General features: G+C 54.2%; 9 protein-coding genes across 9 annotated transcripts; 4 read left to right on the top strand and 5 right to left on the bottom strand.

Annotated features, from left to right (window-relative positions):
• Positions 1-37: 37 nt before the first annotated feature.
• M409DRAFT_63148 (uncharacterized protein) lies at positions 38-1749 on the bottom strand (the record flags this gene model as incomplete). The annotated part of the gene is made up of 4 exons (XM_033815461.1): positions 38-368; positions 418-1179; positions 1234-1518; positions 1574-1749. The coding sequence occupies 4 exons, from the start codon at positions 1747-1749 to the stop codon at positions 38-40; spliced, it is 1554 nt and encodes a 517-aa protein (XP_033673364.1).
• Positions 1750-2443: 694 nt separating this feature from the next.
• M409DRAFT_17707 (uncharacterized protein) lies at positions 2444-2929 on the bottom strand (the record flags this gene model as incomplete). Its single annotated transcript, XM_033804178.1, has 3 exons — positions 2444-2517; positions 2636-2813; positions 2909-2929. 3 exons carry the CDS (start codon positions 2927-2929, stop codon positions 2444-2446), a joined length of 273 nt encoding a protein of 90 aa, XP_033673363.1.
• Positions 2930-3237: 308 nt separating this feature from the next.
• On the top strand, positions 3238-5322 carry M409DRAFT_17706 (uncharacterized protein; the record flags this gene model as incomplete). Its single annotated transcript, XM_033804177.1, has 2 exons — positions 3238-3366; positions 3418-5322. 2 exons carry the CDS (start codon positions 3238-3240, stop codon positions 5320-5322), a joined length of 2034 nt encoding a protein of 677 aa, XP_033673362.1.
• A 56-nt stretch (positions 5323-5378) lies between these two features.
• On the bottom strand, positions 5379-6608 carry M409DRAFT_17705 (uncharacterized protein; the record flags this gene model as incomplete). Its single annotated transcript, XM_033804176.1, has 2 exons — positions 5379-6433; positions 6491-6608. 2 exons carry the CDS (start codon positions 6606-6608, stop codon positions 5379-5381), a joined length of 1173 nt encoding a protein of 390 aa, XP_033673361.1.
• Positions 6609-6878: 270 nt separating this feature from the next.
• On the bottom strand, positions 6879-8922 carry M409DRAFT_17704 (uncharacterized protein; the record flags this gene model as incomplete). The annotated part of the gene is made up of 4 exons (XM_033804175.1): positions 6879-7698; positions 7754-8162; positions 8240-8529; positions 8618-8922. 4 exons carry the CDS (start codon positions 8920-8922, stop codon positions 6879-6881), a joined length of 1824 nt encoding a protein of 607 aa, XP_033673360.1.
• Positions 8923-9400: 478 nt separating this feature from the next.
• Positions 9401-10472, bottom strand: M409DRAFT_50164 (uncharacterized protein; the record flags this gene model as incomplete). Its single annotated transcript, XM_033811466.1, has 2 exons — positions 9401-10272; positions 10322-10472. The coding sequence occupies 2 exons, from the start codon at positions 10470-10472 to the stop codon at positions 9401-9403; spliced, it is 1023 nt and encodes a 340-aa protein (XP_033673359.1).
• A 5003-nt stretch (positions 10473-15475) lies between these two features.
• M409DRAFT_63143 (uncharacterized protein) lies at positions 15476-17374 on the top strand (the record flags this gene model as incomplete). Its single annotated transcript, XM_033815460.1, has 3 exons — positions 15476-16086; positions 16143-16220; positions 16276-17374. 3 exons carry the CDS (start codon positions 15476-15478, stop codon positions 17372-17374), a joined length of 1788 nt encoding a protein of 595 aa, XP_033673358.1.
• A 1247-nt stretch (positions 17375-18621) lies between these two features.
• Positions 18622-20903, top strand: M409DRAFT_17701 (uncharacterized protein; the record flags this gene model as incomplete). Its single annotated transcript, XM_033804174.1, has 2 exons — positions 18622-18891; positions 18960-20903. The coding sequence occupies 2 exons, from the start codon at positions 18622-18624 to the stop codon at positions 20901-20903; spliced, it is 2214 nt and encodes a 737-aa protein (XP_033673357.1).
• Positions 20904-24185: 3282 nt separating this feature from the next.
• On the top strand, positions 24186-25895 carry M409DRAFT_17700 (uncharacterized protein; the record flags this gene model as incomplete). The annotated part of the gene is made up of 2 exons (XM_033804173.1): positions 24186-24229; positions 24500-25895. The coding sequence occupies 2 exons, from the start codon at positions 24186-24188 to the stop codon at positions 25893-25895; spliced, it is 1440 nt and encodes a 479-aa protein (XP_033673356.1).
• Positions 25896-26221: the final 326 nt, after the last annotated feature.

Genomic DNA, 26221 nt, shown 5'->3' with positions numbered 1-26221 from the left:
ATATCGGTAGAGCAGCAAGACGAATTGGATTACCTACCTACCCACCCGCCATGAAAGCCCCCAACGCCTCCCTCAACCTATCCATCCCCACCTCCCTCGCTAGTTCCAACACAACCCCCCTCCGCCCATTCCCCGGCGCCTCATCCCTCTTCACCTCAACCCTCCCCTCAGGCCCCACAACCAACGCCTCCGGCCACCTCTCCCAACCCTTCCCCTCCTCCTTCCCATTAACAAACCCCACCACCCTCCTCGCAAACCCCATCCCCTGCTCCCTCTGCTCCTCCCCAAGAACCTCCTCGAGATTCATCAACACCCACATCAAATCCTGGATATGGCCCGCTTCGCCTTTCCAGCTTCCTTCCCAAGCACTCGGTTCGTTGAAGCGGTACACATTCACCGGGAGGGATTCCGCCAGACGCTGCGCGAGGTAGTGAGTGGGTGCGTAGAAAATATATATCCGTGCAAATCTCTAGGATGGCGTGGAGGGCTTTTTCTTCGTCGGGCGTGGTGGTGGGGTGGAGGTCGTATGCTTGTAGGAGTTTCCAGGCGGCGGAGGAGGGTAAGGAGGATTTTATGGATTCGCAGAAATCTTTGGCGATGTCGTTTTTGCGAGACGTGAGGGCGAGGGAGCGGATATTGCCGTCGAACTGGCAGTCTCCTATCAGGGCGCTTTGGCACCACGCCAGAGCTGGGAGGGCGAGGGAGCCGTCCGCGAGAGAGGAGAATGTCAGGGTGGGGGGTATGAGGTCGTCGTCGAGGACGGCGGAGTCTTGCACGCCGGCGTGGAAGCACGTCGTGCAGAGGGCGAGGGGGTCCATGGTTAGGAGGGCGGGGATTCGTTCTTTGGGAGGGGTGGAGGCGAGGTTGAGGGCTTGGAGGGCTTTGGTGTAGTTTTCTTCTGCGGATGCGAGGGAGGCGGGGGGTTGGGAGAGGTAGGAGCCTGACATGAGGATGAAGCGGGTGAAGAGGCGTTCTGAGGCGTGGAGGTGGTAGGTTACTGAGACGGCGCCAGCGCTCTGGCCCATGAGTGTTACGTTGGATGGATCGCCGCCGAAGCCGGAGATGTGCTTTTGGATCCATTGGAGCGCGGTGCGTTGGTCGCCGAGGCCGTTGTTGGGTTTGTAGCCTGCTTCGCGGAGTTCTTTGGAGGTTAGGAAGCCGGGGGCTGAGAGGCGGTAGCTACAAGATGGTCGTCAGTCAGAATGGGGGACCTGCGTGTTGTTCTGTACGTACCCGATCGACACTGCGATTATTGCCATGTCGCTTTCTGCAGACAACTCCACCAGACGGGTCATATCGTACTGGGGCACCGATGGTGAGCCAACGCTGAACCCGCCGCCATGTATGAAGACAAGAACAGGCAGCTTTTGGTCCTTCTTCAAAGTTGACGGAGCGGTGATGTTGAGATTGAGACACTCCCTGTCCGACACTTTCACCAGACTTCGATCGTAGTCCAGCTTGTGCTGGATGAACGCAAACTCGGCCTCGGGCCCAGGGGCGAAACAAGGAGGTTGCGGTCTGGAAAGTGTCAGAAAGATGGCGACATTCTGAGCATGTCTCGTTTCCTTCTCACCCCGGTTTTGTACAATCGACGTTCTCAGCGCCTTGGTAATGTTTGATCTCCGGAGAGGCGAAATGGTCCTTTAGCGTAGCATACTGGAGGCCAAGGAAACGATTGATGCCCGAATCACTTTGTGTGCCTATGAGCTCGCCTATGGCTGCATGTGAAAGGGTAGTCTTCTTCGCCATATTCAAAGATTCTCAGGAATTCGGGTGCGTTCGCTTCATTTCGTCTCGACGTGATGTACGCACCATCTTTATAATGCTCCCGTGGTTGCGAGGCGTCCTCGAAACGGACGTCGGTGCTGTACCATGCCGCAGCAATGAATCTCAGCCTGGCGGATTTCGGGTCTCCTTACCACTTCTCGAATCCTGTGCGAGTGCCATCGTTTATAGATGGCAACAGCTTGCGTACGCTGTTCCCGACAGTCACCGGGGTCTGACGTGGCGCCTTGTTCGACAGGATTGAAAGTGTTGCGCGTGGGGTATTCCATCTGTCCAGTCTACGACAATGAGATGATTCGGACTTTAGTGTGAAGTCGAATCCGAGTGTTCCTGGCACGTGACCTAGTCGGAAAGTATTCTTCTCTCACTCTCCAGTTCGTCCCTCCCAAACTCACCTCTCGTTGTCGTGACCAAGATCTGATAGATTGCGGAATCAGCGCAGAGGATGTTTGTTGTACAGGGATATATACAAAAATTTTGCTTGGCGAAGAGACGCATGGGTATCTTCAACGAGCTTTTGGAACTGCAGGTGTCTCTAGGGTTTACGGACCGGACAGGTCGTGTCTCGGTCTCTCATGACAACATGGATACCTCTTCTGATGTCTCATCTTCGCTCCGCATCTTGCTCTCTGTTTCCCGCGCATTACTTCCTCGACGTCTATGGGTTCTCCTGGGCAACCTTGGTAAGGTACTTTTCGAGGTCGAACTTGGGGTCGTCAGGGTTCGTTATTACTGACAAAGTGTCTCGTTAGCAAGAGTCCTTTGATTTCTTTAATCAACTCTTTCCATGAGGAACCTCGATGTCCCAACCACCTCTTTACTGCCTCATGCTGCCCCGGATCAGACTTACTGCCATCGCCTCTCTTCGGTTGAGTCTTCTCTGCAAACTTCGCCTTGGCCTCATCAATGAGCTTCTGTTTCCGCTCGTATTCGGCCTTGAGTTCGGCAACCCTGTCTCTCGAGCTGATGGCTTGCTGGTGTGAGAAACCGTAGAAAACGCCGAAGACGAGAGCTCCCCACCGGAGGACCTGAGTGTAGACATTAAATCAGCTTTTGAGATCTTTCATCCAGCGCGTGATTGCCAATGGCTTGGATGGAGGGTGTCGGAAGGGAGAGAGCGTACATTCACCCCCGTGGAGGCCATTGCGCAATATGTGGATGCCGGAGGCTTTTTGTCGAGGATTGACCAGCGAATGAGGCTCGCTCTATGCGTTCAGACGAGCGAGGGCGGCGTTGAGGGAGGGAGCGGCGGTGCAATGGGGGGTCAGGGTGGATTGAAGATGGCAGATCCAATGTTGGGCGCTGTGCTCTGAGCTTTTGCGGCTTGATCCGAGCTCCGGCGACGCTCGCTCAGGGACCGACCGACAGCACCTCCAAACACGTGCACGCGATCCAGCAGTAAATACAACACCATCCGTACGTCGTCCTCATCTGCTGGATTTGACGCGAGAAATGTCGTCAATTCAGGCCAGAAAAGATGAGATCCTCGCAAAGAAGGTGAAGCTCGCAGAGCTCAAGCGACAACGTGAATTGCGCCAGAAGGAGTTCACCACCAACAGGCAGAGCCTGGACGCCTCAGAGGTACTATAAACACGGGTCGCTACAGACTGCGCAGCACTAATTGACTGATAGTTGGTAGCGCCCTCGCCGCGAAACTCCAGTGCCACGAAACGCGAAGACATCGAATCTCTCATCTCGTCGTTGGTCGATCGACCCTTATCCACGACTCCTGGAACGCCCACTGGCAAGAAGCGAATAAGCGGGCCAGACTCTTCAGACGATGCCGGCACTCCTCCTATCCACAGATATCAAGACGCTTCGACCGATACTCAAACACTGTCTTTCACTGAACTGACAACAGTGTACGAGATACCCGTGGAGTCCAAGCCTGAGGTGATATCCTACAGCAAGGGTGTACAGACAACAGAGCCATGGGAACCTCCGCAAGAGAGCGGAGAATCATCAGATGCGGCAGATGGTGTTTCGCGCAGTCCTTCAAGAAGACGGAGGAAGCTGAGTCAAAGGGAGCGTGAATTGGAAGAGGAGGAGATCAGGCAGAAGTTGAGACAAGAAATTGAGGAGGAACTCAAAGCTTTACAGCTGGAGGACAAAGTTGAACCAGAGAAAGAAAGGTTTCCAGCGAGAGCGTTGGCGCCGGAGGAATTGAGTGCCGTCACAAGCAGCAATGATTTCTTGGACTTTGTGGAGCGAAGTAGCAAGGTAATCGAACGAGCCCTGGACGAGGAATACGATGTTCTGGCCGACTATGCCCTGGATTCGAGAGACGTAGAAGACGACGATGAATACGTCGGGAGACGAGGGAGGCGGGTGAAGGAAGTCGCACAATTCGATCTGGACGATGTTATGGGGACCAAACGAATGATCAGCGACATCGACTTCAGCCCAAAGTTCCCGGAGCTATTTTGCACAGCATACACGAAATCACAACGATCGCCTCACACGCCTCCTGGTCTACTGAACGTCTGGAATATGCACTTGAAAGGACGACCGGAATACAGCTTGCACGCAACTTCAGACTTGCTATCCTGTCAGTTCCACCCACATCATCCGTCACTCATCCTTGGCGGGACGTACAGTGGCCAGCTCTGCCTCTGGGACACCCGTGCTCGCAACCAACGAACAGGCGAACCTGTGCAGAAGACGCCCTTGACTGGCGGTCGAACAGGCCATGCCCATCCTGTGTACAGCCTAGCTGTGGTCGGTACACAAAATGCCAGCTCCGTCGTCTCTGTCAGCACCGACGGCGTTGTCTGCGCATGGAGCACCGACATTCTCACCCAACCACAAGAATACCTCGAAATGCACTCTCCAAACCCATCAGCCTACAAGACCGACGACGTGGCACCCACCTGCATCTCCTTTCCAGCCTCAGATCCTACCTACTTCCTCGCAGGAACAGAGCAGGGATCGATATATCCTGTCCACCGCTATGACCGCGCAGGTGCCAAATCAGGCGTTGACGTGCGGACCAGCTATCTTGGCCACGAAGCCCCTGTCACCGGCATCGACTTCCACCCCGCGCGAGGCAAGATCGATCTTGGTGACCTCTTCGTTAGTTGCGGTCTCGACTGGACGGTAAAGGTGTGGCGCGCTCGTCCACCGTCGACCAATACCAGCACTATTTCTGGACAGGCCGAAGTTATCAAGCCCTTGCTAGAGATCCAGCGAGAGGACAGTGTTTACGATGCCAAGTGGTCGCCCACAAAGCCTGGTATCTTTGGCTGCGTCGATGGAGGTGGGCGATTGGACATCTACGATATCAATGCCAGCTCTGAGGTTCCCGTCGGTGGTGCTCGGCCGAGCAATCAGGAGAAGGACGTGTACGCTCTGAAGAGCCTGAACAAGCTTGCGTGGGAGAAGACGCAAGGACGCCACGTTGCGGTTGGAGGCCTAGACGGCGTGACGACAGTATTTGAGGTTGGAAGTGAGTTGGGAGGTGTAGATACCAAGAGTGAAGCGTGGGTTGGCGTGAAGAAGTGGGTCGGCAGGCAGACGAAGACGAAGGTGGAGGTTTAGATACCCCTTGTTGTTGTTGCGTATATCACGTCTGTATCATGAATCGTTCAATCTTCTCAATCCGTCGTCATCTTCATCTTCTTCGGCGGATGCTCTACCGATCCATTCAACTCCTTCCCCTGCAATACAGCCTGTGCCAACTTCTCAACCCTCCTAACCGCCTCCTCCCCAATCTGATAATGCACCACCAACCGTCCCCCCCTCAGCCTCAACCCAGCCTTCTCCCCCTCCTCAATAAACCTGTCCGCCGAAATCCCCGCAGCCTGGAGATCAAACCACACCATATTCGTCTCGACAGGATTCGTCGTCTGGCCACCATACCTCTCCCACACGCGCGCAACCTTCCTCGCCCGCTCATGACTTGCCTTCAAAACCCCGCCCAGGAACTGATCCTCCACCGCCACCCTCGCGGCGGCCGTCAACACCCCCAACTGCCTCGTCCCGCCGCCCAGCATCTTCCGTATCCACCGCGCTCGTTCGCGGAACTCTCTCTTGCCCACCACCATACTCCCGATCGGCGCCCCGAGGCCTTTGGAGAAACACAGCGAGATCGAATCGAAGCACGCACAGTAGTCTCGCAGACTCCCCGCCCCAGCCGCCACGACTTCCCAGAGACGCGCGCCGTCCAAGTGCACCAGGATCCCGTTGGCTGTAGCCCAGTCTTTGATCCGCCGGCATTCGTCCAGCGGCATCACCACCCCGGCCAGCGTATTCTCCAGACTTATAAGCTTGGTAGGACAACCGTGGATATCGCTCCTCAAATCGCACTTTTCCTGAATTTCCTCGAGAGTGATATACCGCCCATTGCCCGGCACGATCGGCCTCGTCATCGCGCCGCTGAGGACCGCCGCGCCGCCCGCCTCGTACTCGAGGATATGGCTCCTGTGGTCGGCGACGATGCTGTGCGGGGGGCCTTGGAGGTGTGTGCGGATCGCGACCTGGTTGCCCATGGTGCCGGACATGACGAAGAGGGCGGCGTCTTTGCCTGTGAGGTCGCTGATGAAGGACTCGAAGTTGTTGGTCGTGGGGTCTTCTTGGAAGACGTCGTCGGCGAGGGTCGTGGCTGCTATGGCGGAGAGCATGCGGGTGGTGGGGGTGGTGATTGTGTCGCCTTGAGGTTTTGGTTAATCGGAGTTCTTTCTTGGAGGTTTTGGTGGGAGAGGTTTACTTCGAAAGTCGAAGGCACTGGGTCCTGGAGACGACCAGGCGTTGATGGCTGTGCCGGAGCCATTGAGTAGGTGTTGGGCTTCTGCCTCGATCTTGTCTTGCTGGAGACCTGTGGACATGTTGCGGAGGGCAGCTGGGAGAGCTGTTTTGGAGAGTGATGACAGAGGAGAATGTGAGGGTGAAGGAAGACAGCTGCTACTTATCCTTCGCAGGTACAGCGATCTAAGAGGGATCATGGACCGCCTGTCATCTTACAGTAGTGGAGTTGAGATATGGGTGGGTGCAGGGCGTGCTACGGAGTGCAGTCGGCGTTGTTTACGCCGGGGGCGATATCGCAATCGTTTAGACTTTGATTAAGAATCCTTCTAACGATTTACTTGACTTCTCATCTACTTCACGTCTAATCCCAGAACCGACTTCACCACCTTCACCAGAGCGGCATTGGCGTCCTCACGCACTGAGCGACTCCTCCAGCAGACCGTCCTGTCCGGTCGAGCGAGCACACACCCATCTTCATCTATCTCCCTCCTCCTCTCCCAATCGCCATACACATCTATCCACTCTTGGCCAAAACCAATGCTGTAAACATTGATCTTAACACCAATATATCTGCAAACCTCCACCGCAGCCTGTTTCCACACGTCACCTCCAATGCCAGTCAATAGACAAAAAGCTCCATGCCCAGCCAGGTCAATCGTGCTAATAGGGGCTTCCACAGGACACTTCTTGTTCAGCCAAGCATGCGGCAGTCTCGATCCCGGATACGTCGAGATCTGGTACTCCAGCACGGCATCCTTGGGCGGCGGTGGACGCTGCTCGGTCTCGTCTTTGAGATACACAGCACCGGAATCGTACCTCTGGTTCATCTCAATGCCGATACCACCAAACTCATGCGCGGTATCAGCAACGGCTTCCTGCAGCCTCTTTCTCCTCGCTTTCCCTGCTTCTGTTGCAGCTGATAGCTCGGCATGTTGGCGTTTCCGTTCTTCGAGATCCTCGGGGAGTACGCCTAGTGCGTCCCATACTGGCACGTGTTCTCGAAATGAGTCGTTGGCTCGTTTGATGATACCTGCTCCGATGGGTTGTCTTTCATGAGAGAACGAATCGAGCAAGCTGGGTCCAGCGAGTCCTCGTTCTACGTAGGCCAGTTTCCAGGCGAGATTCCAGGAATCTTGAAGGCAAGTGTTCGATCCTAGACCGTTGAACGGACTGCAAAGAGCGTTAGGTCGCATCTAAGCTCGGTATGAAAGGAGAAACAACTCACGGGTGTCGATGCACAGCGTCTCCCAAGCAGAAAATATTGCCATCACTATACTTCTCCGCCACAATCTCATTCACATACCACTTCGCCACATCCAGAATCTTCACCGGAATCGAATCGTCACCAATCATCTCTCGCATCCGCTTGACGTACTCCTCTTCGCTCGGCCGGACAGCAAAATCCGTAAAGCTGGGATGCGGGAACATGATAAACATCCACTCGTGCCATGTCTTGACCATCCGCGCGATACCTGACCAGCCCCAGCCAGGGTGTTCGATTTCCGGCGTGAAGACCCAGTGGAGATTACCCTTCCGATGCTCCATATGCTTTGAGAGATCCGCATCGACCAAAACATTGAGCGCAAGGCCCTGACCAGGCTCCTTGATCAAAGGAAGATCCAGCTGCTTCATGACTTTGCCCCAAAAAACAAGGTCAGCAAAATTCCCATATCGTCAACAACCAAAAAAAGAAACCGATCCAAACACTCACCCCGACTCCTCGCCCCATCACACCCAAACAAATACTTGGACCGCACGCGATACGTCTGCCCCGTGAGATTATCCCTCACCGTCGAAACAACCTTTCCATCCTTCCCCTCCTCCCTTTCGAACCCCTCAAACGTCGAATCAAACCTCACCTTCCACCCATTCGCCGTCGCGTACTTGACCAACACGGGCTCCAGCAACGTCTGCGGCAGATCCACGTGTCGACACGGACTCGCGGCGTCGTAGTCGCCTTTTCGATGGGGTTGGTTGCCCCAGGAATGGATCCGAGCGTACCTAGAAGAAAAACATAATATCATCAGGACCCAACTTCAACGGTCACACTATAACTTCAATGTCATCATTGATAGAAAAAGAAACATACTCCTCCCCAGCCATACTCCGACACCACCTCGTATGCATCATATTCTCCCCGGGCGTCGCATGTCTCCGCACTTCCTCCTCGAGCCCCAGATCCCGCAGACACTCCAACGCTGCCGCATTCGTGATGTGCGCGCGAGGCTCCTTGGCGGTGCCCGGGGCCGCTGAGATGATCAGTCCCGTGAGGTTGTAGGAGGCGAGGAAGCAGCCCAGCGAGGCGCCGGCGGGGCCGGCGCCGATTATGAGGAAGGTTGTCGAGATTTCGTTGGGGTGTTGTTGTTGGTCTGAGGTGTTGTTGGTTGATGGCATTTTTCTTTTCTTTTCCTGCTTCGACGATGGGCTTGGGGATGACTTTGCATATGCAGGCAAGCGAGCGAGCAGCTTATATCTCGATTCGACTCGATCCGTTTCCTGAACAGTGCCTTTTCCCTGGGTCCAGTAGTATATTATTTTGGCTTAGGACATTGCTTATTGAAACTGATTAATGCACCCTCTCACCCAGCTTCCGTCCCATGTGCCGAAGGTGGGGCTGAGAGGAGATGCCAATGCAGGAACTACAGGAACTAGGTCCGCATGGCATGGGGTCTTTGCGTAATTGAACGAGGTTGTGCCATTTTTGGGGGGCGTTTAGGGAGATTTGAGATCCGGGTGGCTCAAGTGAAAGGCAGAAGGTGAAGATATAAGATATCACCTCGTCTGCATGTTGGACGTCGTTAAAGCTAGAATATAAGACAACCAACTCCACCCAATGCCACTCCCTCGATGCAATATTTCTACAACACACTATCTAACAATCCTTCAAATCAATCCCACCCCTCTCCCTGACCACCTCCCGGGTCAACTTCATCAAATTCTCCGCCAGCTGATAATTCTGAGCCAGCTCATTTCCAGGCTCCGGAGCGGCCGGAGGACAAATATACTGCCCAGAGTCCCTCGTGACCGTCGACGCGTACAGCGTGGAAAGAGCGCCATCAAACTGCGTTTTCTTGAACAGCTCCAGACCCGCAGACATCAGATACCCGGCTAGAGGATAAGGCTCGTGGATGTCGTTGGTCGACATTTTGGTTGATACAACGCCTGGGTGGGTTGCGTTCGCGAGCAAGTTGGGATGTTGCTTGGTGACGTGGTTGGCGAGGTACTTGCTGTAGAGGATAGCGGCGAGCTTTGATCGGCCGTATTGTCCGTTGGGACCAAGGTCCTGATTCAGTTCATCCAGGCTTTCGAACTTGGTGTCTTTGGGTGCGCCTTGATGAGCGTTCGACGCAAGACTGGTGATCCGAACGGTGTCACCACCATCTGCCGTCTTCTTCAACAGGTCGAGCAGGTTCGAGGTCAAGATCGCGTGGCCCATGTGGTTGAGAGCCATGTGACGGTCAACTCCATAATAAGTGAGTTGGTATGTCATGATCCCTCGCCCGGCGTTGTTGATCAGGATATCCAGACGGTCTGTAGAGTTCTGAATCTCTTTGGCGACGTCCAAAACTCGATCCCAGTCGCTCAGGTCACACTGGATCCATTTGACGCGACCCGCCTTGTCTTCGCCTAGTTCCTTTGATACTGCGTCTTTCGCCCCGTCGACGACGTCCTTCGAGACCGATAGGATGTAGACTTTGGAGATGTTCTTCGAGAGTAGGGTGTGTGAGCAGCCATAGCCGATTCCTAGTATCATTAGCAATTGCTCCGTGCTTCACTCGTAAAGATCACATACCTTCACTTCCACCTGTAATAACAGCGACCTTTCCAGTCTGATCCGGAACATCCTCCAACGAGAACCTAGTATCTGCTGGTGCCAACTTATGAGCAGCGCCACCGAAGTTCTCCGACAAAGTCGTCTGCGCTGCCTTCACTGCTGAGCTCATCTTGGAAGTATTGAATCTCCTGACTGATGTGACTGATGTGGAATTCAATTTGTGAAAAGAAGCTCTCAAACAAACAATGGGAAATCTTTGTATCATTCTTACCCTTGTATGATCTTGTAGATGGAAGTTACACGGTGTGAAGATATGAGAAAAGGTGCCTTGTAGTGAACAGATCATTTGAACGTCACGAAAGTGGTGATGTCAGTATTGTCTGTCGAGTGTAAGAAACGTTCTCTGATGAGACCGCATCTTGCAACTTTGATGAGAGTCTCGCTGTCTTGGGTCTGTCTAATATTATTACAGCTAAATACATTATTTAAACTCTAGCATTAGCTAATATAACACCACTTAATCCACCTACAGTAAACATAAACACAAATCCTAATGCAAATAACATTGAAGGAGTTAAATGTAATGATCTACTATAGCAAGTAGCTAATCAACTAAATATTTTAATTCCTGTAGGAACTGCAATTATTAATGTTGCAGCAGTAAAATAAGCTCTTGTGTCTACATCTAAACCTACTGAGTACATGTGATGACTTCAAACCACAAAACCTAATACTCCTTAAATTATATGTAATTGAAATCTCAATAACTTTAAGTTATAATATTTAAAAGATATTATTAGTAATTAATTATTTAATAATATTATATAGAAATGATACAAGCGTCGTCATCTGTGGTAATTTGAAAGGCGGGCGGGCTCGATGGTCGACCGCGTCCTGTCTTGGTACCTGCTCACGGAGTTGAAGGCCGATCATCGAGACAATCAGCCTGAGATGATAGTAGTGTAGAGGTAGAAGAAAGGAAAGAACCTCAAGAACGTTCCTCCCTTTCTCTCGCCACGCTAGCCAAATCCAGCCTTGCCATCGATATGGACTGGATGTATAATCGATCTTAGAACCGCAAGAACGTTTCAACAGAGAAGCCATGGCTGTCTATGATCGATATGTGTCATGCCTAGCAATCGCCATTTCGACAGTACGCAAAAGTCATGCCATTCGTTAAGCAGCTTCGATTCGATGAACGTTTTGCCCAAGCAACGGACATCGCCATGAGCAACCACCAATGTAAAGGAACGAAAAAAAATTAAGAGAGACACATGTAACAATTCCTCAGAGCCACATGCAGTAGACCCAAACAAAAACAAATCGATCTTCATCGAAACAAAACTTCAAAAAATGTCAGAGTGAGTGAAATCACTCTCGGCTTGCAGTTGCATCGGCCGGGACTGGATCGATTATCAGGACACAATTTTAACTTTTCAGAGTGTAGTGGTGTTACTCACATCGAACCCGGGGCTCGTCGAAAGTGCTTGAGAAGCGACTGGCAACGACGACTGAATCGATGTTAGTCGATGTACACGGCCCAGGAGGCTGATGATGATGCTCACATTTTACCACTAAACCACCAATGCGTTCCTGATTGGATGACTACTGACAGCAAATTCAAATTATAAAGCTCCATCCTCAAAATGGACCCACAAGAGCTTGCTCAAGGCCAATGGCAGCAATGGCAGGAGTGGTGAACCGGCGTTGCTTCGGGGCGACAGAAACGACGACGACGACGAGGGCAACAGCAGACTCTACAGCGTACCAATGTAGCACGTCTATCAGCAGCCTCAATCGATTCTCCAACAACGGCATCGACGTTCGAAAGGCTTTCACAACCCCCGGGTATTCATTCTCTCTCCACGATAAACTCGACCATGAAACAAACCCTCAGCAGCGTAAGCACGTTTCAGAACTACCTGTCTGTATGCCCAGAGTCCGAAGAAGTACGAAGGACCAATTCTTCGGAACAGGATGCAAGCTTCATCCTCAAAGATTGCAGACGCTCCGAACATCCGAACCCGAGGCCACAATAAGCAAGAAGATATTGCCGCCTCGTCAGACCTCCAGTCATGAAACCAAGTGACGCTATCGTCGTCCGCCAGCGAAGACAATACTGAAGACTTAGCCGCCGACAATGCCACATGCAACCGAGCAAGTCGGGACCGTCGCCAGAAATCGCTCTACTCGGGCAAAGTAGGGAAGAGGGAAGATAGTATGCACGGCATGAAGACCGCAAGCCAAGAAGGAGAGGCGAGAACACCATCTTCTCAGCCCAGACCATTGCCACACAGCAAATGCCGCAACCGAGCGTAACACAGCAGCATACAGCTCCCATATTACGTGCATTGCAAAGCCAGAAGGGCCCTGCCCTGATTGATAGGAGGGTATGTCTTGGTAGTTTGCTGGATATCCTTGCTTGCAGCAGTAGTGTGGGCGATTGATAGAGGACGGATGAGAGTGGCCCAGCCTCATCGCTGCGTTATGCTCTCCATCTTCGCCAAGGAAGATACGCACCCTGGCACTCACTTGCAGCGCGGGATACATATGTATGTGCGCTGGGGTAAGCTCGTGCGGAGAAGGGAGACGCATCGATCCAGCAAAGACGGTCTGTTTGGGGAGAGTGATCCACAATCACGATGCGACACGTAAGATATGTGGTGAGGATGGTTGTAGAACATGTTTTTGAGGTATTGGAGTCTCTTTCGGCTGTCAGCGGCCCGTCGATGTGCTCCAGGTTGAGCGGCATAGGAGGGAGAAGGACCGGTTTGCACGCATTCTCGGGCCCGCAGAAGGCTGCATAGTGGAGCTGTTGACAACTTAGACTGCTCAACATTGGAATCCATTAGCAATTTGCGAACAAGACGGCAAGGGTCGAGTCGTCAGCGTCTTGTGCGTGGATTCCTGACAGGGCAAACTTTCTCTCGTACCCTCTCGTTTGGATATTAGGATCTTTCTGTTGAGCGCAGTAAGAGATAGATGTCTGGCACAGCAATCACATGCCAACGAGGACTGCGGAGGTTGTGCGTGCGGCTGCGACAATGACAGGCGCCAGTCACGCCATCCTAGCAGGAATCTAGCGCCCCAAGTATGCATGATTGGATCCCGTATTGAAAGGTCTTGTTGTAGTTCTCATCAACGATCCTGGAGCTGTTGACTGTGTTGTTCCTTGGGGCAGAGTCCGAATGCAGCAGGTAGCTTGGTGAGCTGAGAGATATGGCCGAAGTGCTTTCCTCTATCTTCGTATCAGTACATGACTTCAACCACGCAATGAGAGTGTATGGATTGCGATAAGTGAAGCACCTCCCGCCTATCGGCATGGCGACATTGTTGAGAGGATTTCCACTGCTGAGGTACTTCCTGCGAGGATTTCATCATCAGCAACGTGCTCTGAACCATGGGTGTGGCGTATCGCCAGTGTCGACAGTTCGCAGGGATGCAGAGCCTTCTGCACGGCGAGAAAGTGTGTTGACGGTTGAGGCTGGCGACGATGCCTGCGAATCTGCAGTTCGCCGCGAGGCTCGAGCGTGGCATCACATTGGCTGCTCCACAGGTGTGGAGGAGGGTCGTGTCGCAGAGAGATGCACCAATTGCGCAGGCGATGCGAGGCGTGTGGAGACGATGGGATGTTTGGAGAATTATGGAGCAAAAGCTCGCGCGATGTTGGGGAGCGGTTTGGTGGAGCTGGAGAGTGGGTAGTGTCCAAACTTAGTAGACCGTCGTGAGAAGGAGACGGTCGATGGCTCGATGACGGGTGGTGAGCGCTCGATCTCCTACATCTACAGACGCTTCGCCATCGAGACATCGCGAGGCGCGAGGAGTGGCAGAAGCGTTGAGCAAGTACGTATATAAGCCTTGTCGCGCGCCTGCTGCATGGGCAGACTAGCTGCAGCTGGGCCTGCAAAATCGGTCCGTCCAAAGGATTGCAGGGCAGTCGATGCAGCAGCAACCATGGCGACGACGGCTCTGGCAGCCGTGTCGACGCAGCCGCAGAACTGGAGCAGCTTATCGAGACCGTGGGGTGTCGTGGTGCGTGGAGCGTGGAGCGTGATTGCTGGGTTGGTTGGCGAGCGCTGCAGTCTGGGACCGCGAGGCCTGCCCTGCCATCCGAGGTTACCGTGTTTGCGAGTCGGCCAAGCGCTCGGCGGGGAGTGTGCAGCAGAGCAAAGCACAGGTACCGCAAGCGGATGCTCAGACGGGCAGCGAGGAATTTGAGAGTAGCCACAGTCGCTACGACTTGATGTAAAAGTAGCGGTAGGCGGGAGATGATGGCGGCGGTCCCTGAGATCAGGATGCGTGGCAGCGCGGCAAGAACTGGAAGGAGTAGTCACTGCTGGTGGTGGTCAGTAGTGGTGGTGCACGGAGCAGCGTGTCATCATCCTGCTCTTCTCCACGGCCGATCGCATTCCCTGCTTTGGCCCAGGCCCAGCGCCCTGTCAGAGCCTGCACCGTCTCCACACTCGCCAATTCTCTCGCCGCAGGCCCCATCAATCCACCCGTCCATCCACCAAGCAGTCAGTCGTCAATGCCTCTGCCTGCAGCCATGCCCGTCGCCGCGCTGTGCAAAACAACCGCCCACCCCGAACTGGACTGATTGATTGATTGACGGATTGATTGATTGCGTGCGCTTCGTGCCACTCGCCACGCCTATCGCCCAGACCCTCCGCAACCCCGCAGCACCAGAACCAGCACAAGCACCACCCCCCGCCAGACAGAAACATCGACATCCGCTGCACCTCTCGCCAGGCTGCGGCGGGAAGTTAGTTCTAGGTCACGGTCTTCCCCGACCGCAGACCCCTTCACCTTACACGCTGGTGCAGCCAAGGAACACCTGAGTTGCCCTCAACTCTGTTGCCCACTCCCGCATTCTAATCTCTACTGCTTCGTACTCTGGCTCGCGCACAGTCAGCAACCACTTCTCTCCCTCTCCCACGCCCGTTGTTGACCATCTGCCCTCCCACCACTGGCCTGTCTTTATCGCCTTCGAGCGCTCGACAAACACGACGATAACGAGTGTTTCGTTCTGGAAACCCGGCGGTACGGTGCGGATACTGGCCGACACCCCATATCCTCCAAAACTGCGGTCTCCGGACAGGAAGTGAAGGCCACCCTCACGACACTCGCTTGCTTTGGATATCGCACTCACTGCACATGGTGTGACCGCCCGTCATGACCGAAGTGCTGCAAGTCCCCCGACAGCCGGACGGTCAATCATACTACCAATCCGCTGGGATACGCCGCTCTCCGCCCACGTCATCTTCACTATTCCTCGACACTTCGCCGCTTCCGTCTAGTCCAAAGACCATTGCTACCCCTCATGCCGAACACCAAGAACGACCGAGTGGCAAGACGCCGTCATCGCTACCACCCTCTGCCGCGAGTTCGTTCGAGACGATTTCGAGTGCCTCGTCACGAGATTCCACCTTGGACAGCTTCGACTCGTCGGTAGAGAGCACCCTCTCCCTCGACACCGACCTCGATTTCCCCAACTACGACGATGTTCCCTTCGGCGGTGGTCATGGCTCGAGAGGAGGCGTCCCTCCATCATCTCCAGCCTTTGGTGAAGATTCGAGCGAAGGACTGCCAGAATCGACGAGCACAGACACAACTCAGTCCGATTCGCCGTTACCCACACCTACCGTGAATGATGACACTGCTGTGAGGAATGATCCATCAAGGCAAGTGGACTTCCTGAGCCATGAGTGGAGGGAAGAAGATATATGGGCATCCTGGAGGCATATCGTGTCCCAGAGAAAGACTATATACGGCGAAAGGTCGAGGTAAGTTATCATATACGTATGCTTTACTACCGAATATCGATCTGACCATTGAACAGGCTCGAGAATGCCAGCTGGAGGTCATGGGCGAAATGCAAGCATAACCTTCGCACTGTCTCGCCCGAGAGACTGAATTGGTACGTAATCGAATGTGTGGTCAGATCTCACAGCGAATTCTAACATTAAGAGCAGGCTCAAAGAATCCGATGTGACATGGCTGTACGGCCCATTGAAGACGGCATCATCATATCCGATCACGCAAAACGTGTCGGAGCCGGACTCACAAATCTCCAAAAACAACTCTTTTGTCAACAAGAAGCCAATTCTGAAAAAGCGAAGTGTCTCTGAAGTCATGCTTCAAAAGTCCTTGTCCACTTCTTCGTTGGTCAAGCAAGCAGCATCAGCTGTTCAAGCCCAGGGACGATCAGGCCGAAGATCTGGCGCCAACTCGGACGTCGTGGATTCTAAACTGCAATCGGAGACCCCTAGTAGGGACCAGGTTGACTACTTTACGAGCAGAAGTACGAGCAGCGGTGGAACACCTTGCGAAGCTCAGGAGAAGCGGCACATCCGATTCGACGATCGAGTGGAGCAATGTATCGCTGTAGACTGCAAGGATACTGGCTTGGACGAAGAGGAAGATAGCGAGGAGGAGACGGAAGACCGAGGCCATCATTCCAACTCCGATTCCAGCAGCGACGAGGGAGTTGTGATGATGAAGAGGAAAAAGACGCCTAGCCGAAAGAAGGCGAAATCAGACCGAAGCAGGAGTAGTTCTACGAGCGGCCGCAAGACCATCGAGACTCTCCCATCGACGACGCTCAAATATCGTACTGACAGCCCAGATGTAACCGAAGAGGCACAACACCACACATTCGGCAGATCCTGGAACACTGGAAACTTGAGCCCAAGTCCATCACAGGAAACTCTCAGGCCTACGCATCCGTCGAGTAATTTCCTCCTGCCAGAAGATGAAGATGACGAAGAAGAAATCGATTCAGATTCATCTTGGTCCTTTGGAGCTGCCAATCCCAAGTCATCTCTTGGAGCGTCTACTCGAACTGGTAGAGATGGCGGCCCCAGCAGCCGCAATCGCAGCAGCACTCCAGGCCCCAATTCTTCCGACTATGAGATGGAGGGCATGAGGAGAACGTCCAGTGGCATGTTCATGCCGTACGACGAGGACGAGGACGATGCGGTGGCTGCAGGCCTCTTTGGACGAGTCAGCGAGACTTTTAATACGGCACGAGACATTGCCCACGTCATCTGGAACGTTGGCTGGCGAAAATGAGCGGAAATACGTCCTCAACATTGACATCAACCACCGCAGGTCGGCTGGAATACTCGATTTACCTCAGATATCACTCCATCACGACACGACACGACATGAAAGTATGGATTAGTGTACCTTCGCAACTGGACAAGAGTATGAGCCTTGTTCAGTAGTGTATTATCTGTTGATGATCAGGGCGGGTCGCAGAAGACTGGAAGACCCAGCACGGCTAGAGCGGCGACGCTGAAACGAAACGACGTTACGCACACACGATGGTGTACATGAATGGGTCTACACTTGATTTGGTTCTGGAGCGAAAAGCAAGGTGTTGGGGCTCATAGATGGGTGGGCTTCATCTTGGACTTTGTTACGATGATACTCGAAACGGCGCCGTGAGTTGGAATTATGGTGGTGGTGGTGGCTACTGTAGCGACTACCTACCTACAATTATAATTATACGCCGCCCATCGCAGCATGTCGACTGCGAGTGATGATATATTCTGATTTCTTCATTGAGTGATATATATTGACCCCGTTTCCGCGATTGGCCGGCTTACGAGGCATCTGAACATGCTTCTCACGCAGCGTGCAGCCCCGAGTACGTTCAGCACCGGTTCGTGTGCAGCTGCACATCGACGTAAGGCAACCTTGGAAGCTCTCACAGCCTCCCACGCTGATTGAGGATTGCCGGTCAACTCTGGCTCGGTCTCGAATGCCTCATGCACGTGGCTGATCCTTGGCCGGGAACGACGAGAGAGCATTGGAATCGAGACTGGAGACTCCACCGCCCCGGCATCATCCACCTCACTTCTTCGTTCCAAGTTACTCTACTGTCCAGGCGACAGGTTTAACAATTTTCTCTCTTCAATTCTCTGTACTTATCTTGTCGACTTGACTATTATCTCGATCCATCACCTCGGGAGCTGGCATGTCGGCACGAGTCGTGGTCGAAGCATTAGCAGCAGCAGCAGCAGCACGGTGGCCTCGGCGATCTACCCTCCTCCTCCTGCCGCCCGTGATCCGGGCATCATATCGACTCGCTTGGCTTTTGCGATACCAGCTTTCGTTGCGATAGACTATGTTTCGCCACTTCCGGCTCCTCCTCTCCATCGTCGTCTTCATCTTCATCTGCAAGATCTCGCAGCATTTGAGTGAGAAGGGAACGTTTCATATATAGAATATCAACACCACTACCCGCAGACGACTCCGGCCGCGCGATCGCTATCCACACCTCGGCGAGAAGAGAAGAGAGGAGAGAAGAAGACATGGACGAACCCCCGGACGTCGCAACCCTCGTCGCCGGCCTCTCAGCGGAAAGCGAGAGCGCACGCAAATACGCAGTCTTCAAACTCAAGGGCCTGCTGGGCGACCCTTCGTTCGCGGATGCATTTATCCAGGCGGACGGACTGCCGCCGCTGCGGCAGGCGGTGCTGAGCACGTCGGGCAACACGCAGGCGTATGCGTTGGGGAGTTTGGATGCGCTGCTGGAGCTGGATATGGGGTGGGAGTGTTGCGATGAGATGGTTTTGGAGAAGGTGAATTGCAACATCATTACGAGGCTTGTATGTTTTTGTGTGTGGAATTGACGATTATATTACTGTAGGCACTCTCCCTCGCCATCTCCCATCCGCTCGTCAACATCGTCCGCAACGCCCTGACCCTCATCGTGCTCGTCGTCTCGAGACCTTTAGCCGCTGGACAGCAAGATGGGGAAGAGCCGGTGTTTGGGTTCCGGGCGTTGAAGCCTGCGCTGGAGAACAATCCGGGGTTTCTGGAGTCTTTGGTGCAGAGGTTGAGTGCGTCGGATCATACGCTCTGCGCCAATGCCTTGCAATTGGTCAATGCTCTTATGAGGGATGCGGTGGTGAATGGCGGAGAGCAGGAATGGCCCAAGTTCATCAAGAGACTGCAAGATCTGGGTGTGATTGGGGGAGTGGGCATGCTGATGCGCGGGGATGCGGCTGGCGATGTGGACAGTCCTCTGTCATCGGCTATTATCGAGTTTCAGAACTTGACCAAGATGTTGTTGAGGAAGTGGAGGGATGTGATGGTGAATATGGAACTACCGGAACATAAACGGGCCTTGAAGACGATCCATCTCTTGAGTAATCCGGATCCATATATCCCGCCGCAAGGCGTGAATGGAGCCAAAGTCAGGAAACACCACCCGGAGAAATGGCGACGGCTAGGATTCGAGACGGAAAGTCCAGCCTGGGAGTTCGACGAGACGGGATATCTGGGTATGATGGACCTGGTCGAATACTGCCGCCGAAACGAAGACATCTATCAAAAGATCCTCCTCGAGCAATTCGTCCTCCCCCGAGAACACCGCTGCCCGTTGGCACGAGCAAGCCTGAGCGTCACGCTCATTCTCTACGAACACTTCGAAATCGACGACGGCACCGCCTCTCCCGACCAGCCCTCCTACCGGAATAGCATGTACGAGCGCGCAACTCAACAATCCGTCGATAAGCTGTACAATCCCCTCCTCCTCCAATGGGGCCGTCTGCACACGTCCGCGCTAAACGCCTTCCTCCGCCTCTGGAAAGACGCGGGCGCGGAGCAGGAAGATTTCTACAAGATCGAAGAAGTCGTGCGGATTCTCGTCGAGCGGATCGTGGGGTCCGCGGGGAGGAAGACGGACGTGGGGAAAGTGGAGGAGAAGTTGCGGGTCGTGAGTCTGGAGACCGCGCGGCGGTGGCAGATGGAGAATCTCAACGATGTGTATCAGGATGCGTGGGGCCCGCATCTGGTCGAGGTGAGGGAGCAGTTACATCTCGAGAGTCTGCAGTTCATGAAGGAGCAGCGGATTCGGTGCTTGTTGAAGGGGAGTTGGTTCCCCACGTCCACGGGCAGCAAAAATGATGAGGGCGGTACTGCTGCGTGGCGTTATGTGAGGCTGAGCCATAATCGGCGCTGGCTGCATTATCAAAACTATCCCTCTAGCAGGAGGAAGACTGGCGCTGAAGAAGTCCCTCTGGCGGAGTTGGCGGAGCGCATCGATTTGCATGCCGTCACGTCGGTGGATAGTAACGTCTCGGCGGCCGAGGCGGCGCCTCTCGCGATGCAGATGTTGCAGAACGGGAACGACAGTACAGAGACGCTGAAAGAGTCTGCGAGGGAAACATCCAATAATACGAACGGCAATGCCACGACGACGAAGATTACCATCTTGGGCACCTCGCCCAAAACGAAAGGTTCTGCTGCGGCGGCGGAAGATGCAGACGAACGCGTCCTCCTCGAACTCTTCCCGCCGACGTCCCCCTTGGCGTCGGAATGGCTCGACGGCCTCCTCATGCTGCTGAACCAGCAGCCCATTACGAAGGATACGACGTCGCTGATTGAGATGATGGAGGACTGGGGCGTGAGGTTGCGGATGCTGAATTTGAGGTGGGAGGATGTGGATTGGGAGGCTTTGGAGATGAGTGTTAAGGGGGATTTGGGGGGTGGGGGTGGTTCTGATGGTGTAGGGGGGAGGGAGGTGCCGAGTCGGGAGGGGGTTGATGAGCCTTATTGGTTTGCGTTGCCGGATGAGGTGGGGGGTTGAGGTGAGATGGGGATGAGGTGTAGAGATGGGGTGGATGTAGAGGAGTGATTGGATAGATGATGAGAGAAAGATGTGTGGAGATGTGTTGGATATACTTCCTCTGTAGAGAGTGAAGATTTGATAGATGATGACGACGACGACGACGTCTTCATGTTGGTTTAATCTGTTCCTTCAATTCCTTCGACGAGGTCGTGACGATTCGTTGGATTCATTGCTTGCACAGAACTGGAGCAACGAGTTCCGTACTGTACCGGTACCGTACCTGTGCGCTTGGAACAAATGGAACTTCCTCGCGGAGTCGCTCCGTTTCAAAAATGGAATCGAAGGAGTGATGAGAAGAAAAAAAGTCGTCGTCGTCGGATCGAGAGCTTTGACAAGGGAAGGGAACATCATCCACTCACACATTCTCGGGAGTTCATCATCTTCATCTGATGAATCTGAGTCTGAGAAGAATGAGGATAATCCCAACCTCTCATCATCATGCACCAAACACCTGTCAACAACGTGGCCGATTCTCAATCCGAATCATCAATCAGCCTGGGGTCAGGGCTACTACTGGGGTCAGACAAGACAGACACAGGGGCAACAAGCAGTATTCTTGTAAAATGTACGCTGGGATACAAGGGGTATCGGAAATTTGGCTTCTGTCAACTGTCGTTCTTCGAAGGTGTTTTGCCGATAGGAGGGAGGTAGGGGTGTTGAAATTCGGCGAAATGGTGACTGGCTGGTTGGATGTCAGCAGCAGCGTTTGCTGTTTGATGTTCTTGTTGTTGCTGATGAAGTTCGTAACTTTGAGAGTGAAACCGCAGGGGTTTGTGGAACAGCAGCAGTGGCGAGATAGGGAGAGGAATGGGCATCGTCGTCGTTTGTTAGTGGCGCTTGGGCCCGTTTGCCGTCGTCCGTTGTTGGCACCCGTTCGCTACCAGAGCGAGCATGTCAGCCGGAAAGGGATATCGGTAGGTTTGGGGGCGATGGAGTGGGATATGCGGGTTTGTTCACCAACATCCGCCACGGCTAGCAGGTTTAGTAGGTGTTTGCTGAATTGTTTCTTCCTTGCCCGCCAACAGGAGGTTGGAGAGCATTCGGTAAAGGTTGCTTTTGTGACGATCTCGGATTCTGATGTGGATGAGTAACGGTTCGGCGATTAATTTAGACAGTCGTTCGTTGCCTGTCAACAAACGGATGCGCAGCTTTGTGCACTCTGTTATGCTTTCACCGTTTGCCGCGGAACGTCTGGTCCCTGCATCCGGAGCGTGAGGAAAATGGCCGAGAGCCATGTGGCAGGCGACCGAGCGCCATGTGTCTTTGATAACCATTGATTGCAAGCAGTTGAATGGTTCTCGTCGTCACCATCTGATACAGACCCGAACAGATGCGAGGGGTGAGTAGAAGTTTGTTTGACGACCTGAGCATCAGCCCGGAAGAATGTTGTCCCTCTCCATCTCCCGCCTCAAGATAGTCAACAAGGATTGAAGGCGGAGGAGGCGTCTATGGCGCTTACTATCGTGATAAGAGGCGAAGCTGTGCAGAAGATCTGCGCGTGTGGTGGTTAGCGGGCGCGAATGCACAAGCCAGGAGTTCTTTTTAGAGCCATGATGTTCAGCTAAAAAGACGGACCGCCGACGCCTCGTACATAGTGTGTCGGTTGGCCGGCGAGGTGGTCCCGCGCCTTGGTCCTCAAAAGGACAGCTCTGCGATTGACATGCACACGGTGCTGTTGATATGGGCAAGACAGAGGGGGTACTCGCGTAGACACCCCGGTAGATGAGAGTTACACATGCCATCTCGCGTATTGATGAGGCCGAACTATGGGCGTCTGGGCATTGGCAGGTGGTGCTGAAAGGGGCAGTTCGCAGCAGGATGAACCCTACGACGTCAACTCGGCGTTGGTGAGCGAGGCCCGCAGGATTACGCTATGTGCGAGACCAGAAGCTTTGTCAGTTGTAACGTGCTCACGGGATTGCTGGTGTTGGTGTTTGATGTGCCGCGGCGAGTCACGATGGTGCATGAGCAGATGTCGCCAGTGTTTCGCACAGTGTCGCGGCAGACGAGCAGCGGGCGATGCGCTGGCCTGCTGGCAAACCGCCAGACCGCCTGTGATGTGCGCGGGCATGTCGTTGTCGAAGACGTCGTCGTGGCTTGGGGGATGCTCATGGGTGATGCACCGCTAGCAGGGGACCCTTGGCACGCGCTTTTCTCAGGCACGACGTTGCGCTAGTTAATTCAGATCTACAAGGATAGGCGGTTTGGCGACGCGCGCTAGGCCCGTTCCTCTCGACCTCCCATGAGCTGAATGGTTGCACGAGCAGCCGCCCAGTCGCCCACCACCACCAGCTGTGGCTCCGTACCGCATGGCCGTCGTCGCATGGGCGGAGCACCACTACCGAGACGAGAGCGTGCGGCCGGTGGCGTCAGCTGCCAGTCCGCCCTTGATGAGTGCAGCAGCCCGATGGAGATGGCGACGAGAGCGGACGCATCGCCAGGAGGCAGTGGTCGGAAGACGAGGATGCCAGTCTGCTAGAGGATACAGCGTCAGCGCGAGTGAAACTCAGGCGAGGGCGGGCAGCGGAGGGGGCCATCTGGCGGCGCCTGTGCCTGGCAAAGCGAGGGCACGAGAGCATGGATGGAGTGGAATGCCGAGCGGCAGCAGCTGCTGACAGGCAGAGGAGGGGAGGAGGATGAAGAGGGAGCCCGTTCGTGTCCTGTATCCGGCGAAGCGTGCTACTGTAACGTCGCCGGCGGCCGCTCTGTCTCCTGCACGCGCAGCACGAGAGTTGGAAAGTCTGAGCATCCTTCCACACAAGCCAGCCCTGTCTGCCATCGCGGCTGGGGGCTGCTCTCTAATAATATTATCAGGGAAACGTGGTACTGTATGGCCTGCGTCTTCACTCCTGTCGTTGCTGCTGCTCTCTTCCACCTGCACTGCGTCGTCGATGCTGCCGTCGCCCGCGTTCTGTAACACGCTCGCCTCGATGCGCCGGACATGAGCTCTGCCATTCCACGGCGCTGGATCTAAAGCAACATCTCGCGGCGCACCTTCCACGCCTGGCCCCTTCTCATCTGCAAGGCATTTCAATCCCAGCAATGCGCAACCCTGCCGCCGCCGACCCAGAACTCGGGTTTCTTCAATCCACCTCTCCTCCATCACCCCGTCAGAGCGAGTCGTGTGTCCGTCGCCAGTCTCCGCGACGCCTCTCTGCCGACCACCAACGACCTATAACCCGCGACGGCCCAGCGTCCACCTCCAGGCCTCGCTCCAAATCACGAACCGCCCAAGCCAACATGGTCACACCGGAGGAGTATGAGTCGCTGCCCCCTTCAATCCAGTAAGTCGATCTTGCATCTGATATCACTACCTCGCATCACACCCGACCGCCACCGCCACCACTTTCGACGGCTATGAGTTTGGGGAAAGAACGATCTGATCTGGCATGACCAAAAGCGTGACCACGACCCATGATCATTTCGTCTGTTCGAGACACGAGCATGCGCTGTTGTCTTCAACTTGAAACCACTAATGCTGCTGTCATCCATCTTGGCCACATGGTCACGATCACGATTGATATTGTCCAGATCCAATGCTGACTATCTTCCAGAAAGAAGTACTTCTCTTCAGTCGAACGCCTTCGCATCGCTCAAGAATCCGCGGTGCAAAAGCGAAAGAAGCAGCTGCCCGAGAAGGAACACCGTCTACCGCCCAAGCCCTCAATGGATTCAATGCGACCAAAGACCGCTCACAGCTTCAAGCCCTCAGCACTTCCTCATCAGCCACGGAAGTCGTTCGCTCGTCCGGTCCGTACGGAAGCTGACGTGGACGAAGAACAAGCTTTACGTTTTCTGGCACTACCTGACAAGGTCAAGCGTTCGCACTTCACCACAGAGGAGCTGATACTCCTCACCGAAAGTTCAGAGCGAGCGCTGGGCTCCCCGTCGCTGGCGAACGATGATGGCTTCTCCCGTCGCTCTACCTTGGACCGGAACGGAAGCATCGCATCCTCGCATTGCAAGTCATTTGTATCCGAGGGATACATGGAGGATATGGAGAAGGACTGGTTTGAGATGGAGACGGAGTCGGTCGACAGCTATGAGCACTCCAACGGAACAACCACCGACTTTGAGATGCTCAAAATGTTCGCGAAGAGACGGCAAGGTTCCGTGTGCTCCTCGTACAGTGCACTTCCTCCAATTCCTGCGAGTAAGGAGTTCGGATCTTCGCCCGAATTGCGAAGGAAGTCCTTTTCCCGCAAGCGTGCGATATCTCTGGCTCCAATACCACTTCCACCGCCTACTCTGATGCCGGCGGTGCCACCGCTACCCTCACCCAACACAATAATCAACTTCAGCAAACCGGTCCAATCCCCAATCGCTACGCCGACCGAGACTCCTCCGCCAGCAACGAAGTACTACAAAGACTCACAAGCACGACAGAAGCTTCGAGAGTTTTTGGCTTCTCCTGAGAAGTTCGACGAGGCATTGGAGTTTGGCTTCCCGAGCGAGCGTGGCATCGACCAGCGTTCCACGTCCGTCGCCTCTGCGCCCGAACCGACTCTCGAGAGCGACGTTGATAATCTATCAATTACCGACAGTAAAGACGACGAGGAGGAAGCATCGTCCAGATCACCCAAAACACCATCCCTAGTCAACGACGGCTTTCACGCGAACGCGACTCCTCACTCGTCTCTCGATTCTGGCGTCGCTCTACCTTTCACACCAGGCAAAGCCAGCTTTCGAAGTCTCTCGCCGGATATTGCAGGGCGTGAGATGACACTGCGCATGACTCTGACCCGCCCGGATTTGCGTGCACCCGAGCGGGAATTGTACGCTTTCCAGAGGAAGGAGGTGTCAGGGGTGGAGGTTGCAGACAGTGACCCTTTGGCACTGGCAACACTACCCGTCTGCGACGACCATACTGGAGCTCACGGCGCTTTTGCCGTGACACGATCTCACAAAGGAGGATTCAAGAAGGTGTGGAAGAACCTGCGCGGCCGCTAGAAGGGGAATTCGATGCATTTCCTTGATCATGTGCTCATATGTTTTGAAGCGTTCCAGCATTGCTTTATCCACATTTTGCTCAGCGGTTTTGGGGGAAAGGAGGGGAGGTCTATTGTGACCGCCAAGCTGCAGATTTGAATCTACAGGTGTACACTGTAAAACAACGCATACAAATGTCTGATGAAGTTCAGACAAGCTCTGGCCATGCTCTCACAAGTTTCCAACCAGTGTCATGCTAAAGATTAGCGTTTCCGATTCCTAGATTGTGTCACATGTCTCAAGCCTGTTTCGTCATACCGACCTCCAAGCTCTGAGGCACTTTCAAA

This window comes from Zasmidium cellare (genome assembly GCF_010093935.1).
Source record: "Zasmidium cellare ATCC 36951 unplaced genomic scaffold M409scaffold_3, whole genome shotgun sequence".
Taxonomy (NCBI): Eukaryota; Fungi; Ascomycota; class Dothideomycetes; order Mycosphaerellales; family Mycosphaerellaceae; genus Zasmidium; species Zasmidium cellare.
Note: the sequence above shows the minus strand (reverse complement) of the source record. Positions and strands in the feature narration are given on the sequence as shown.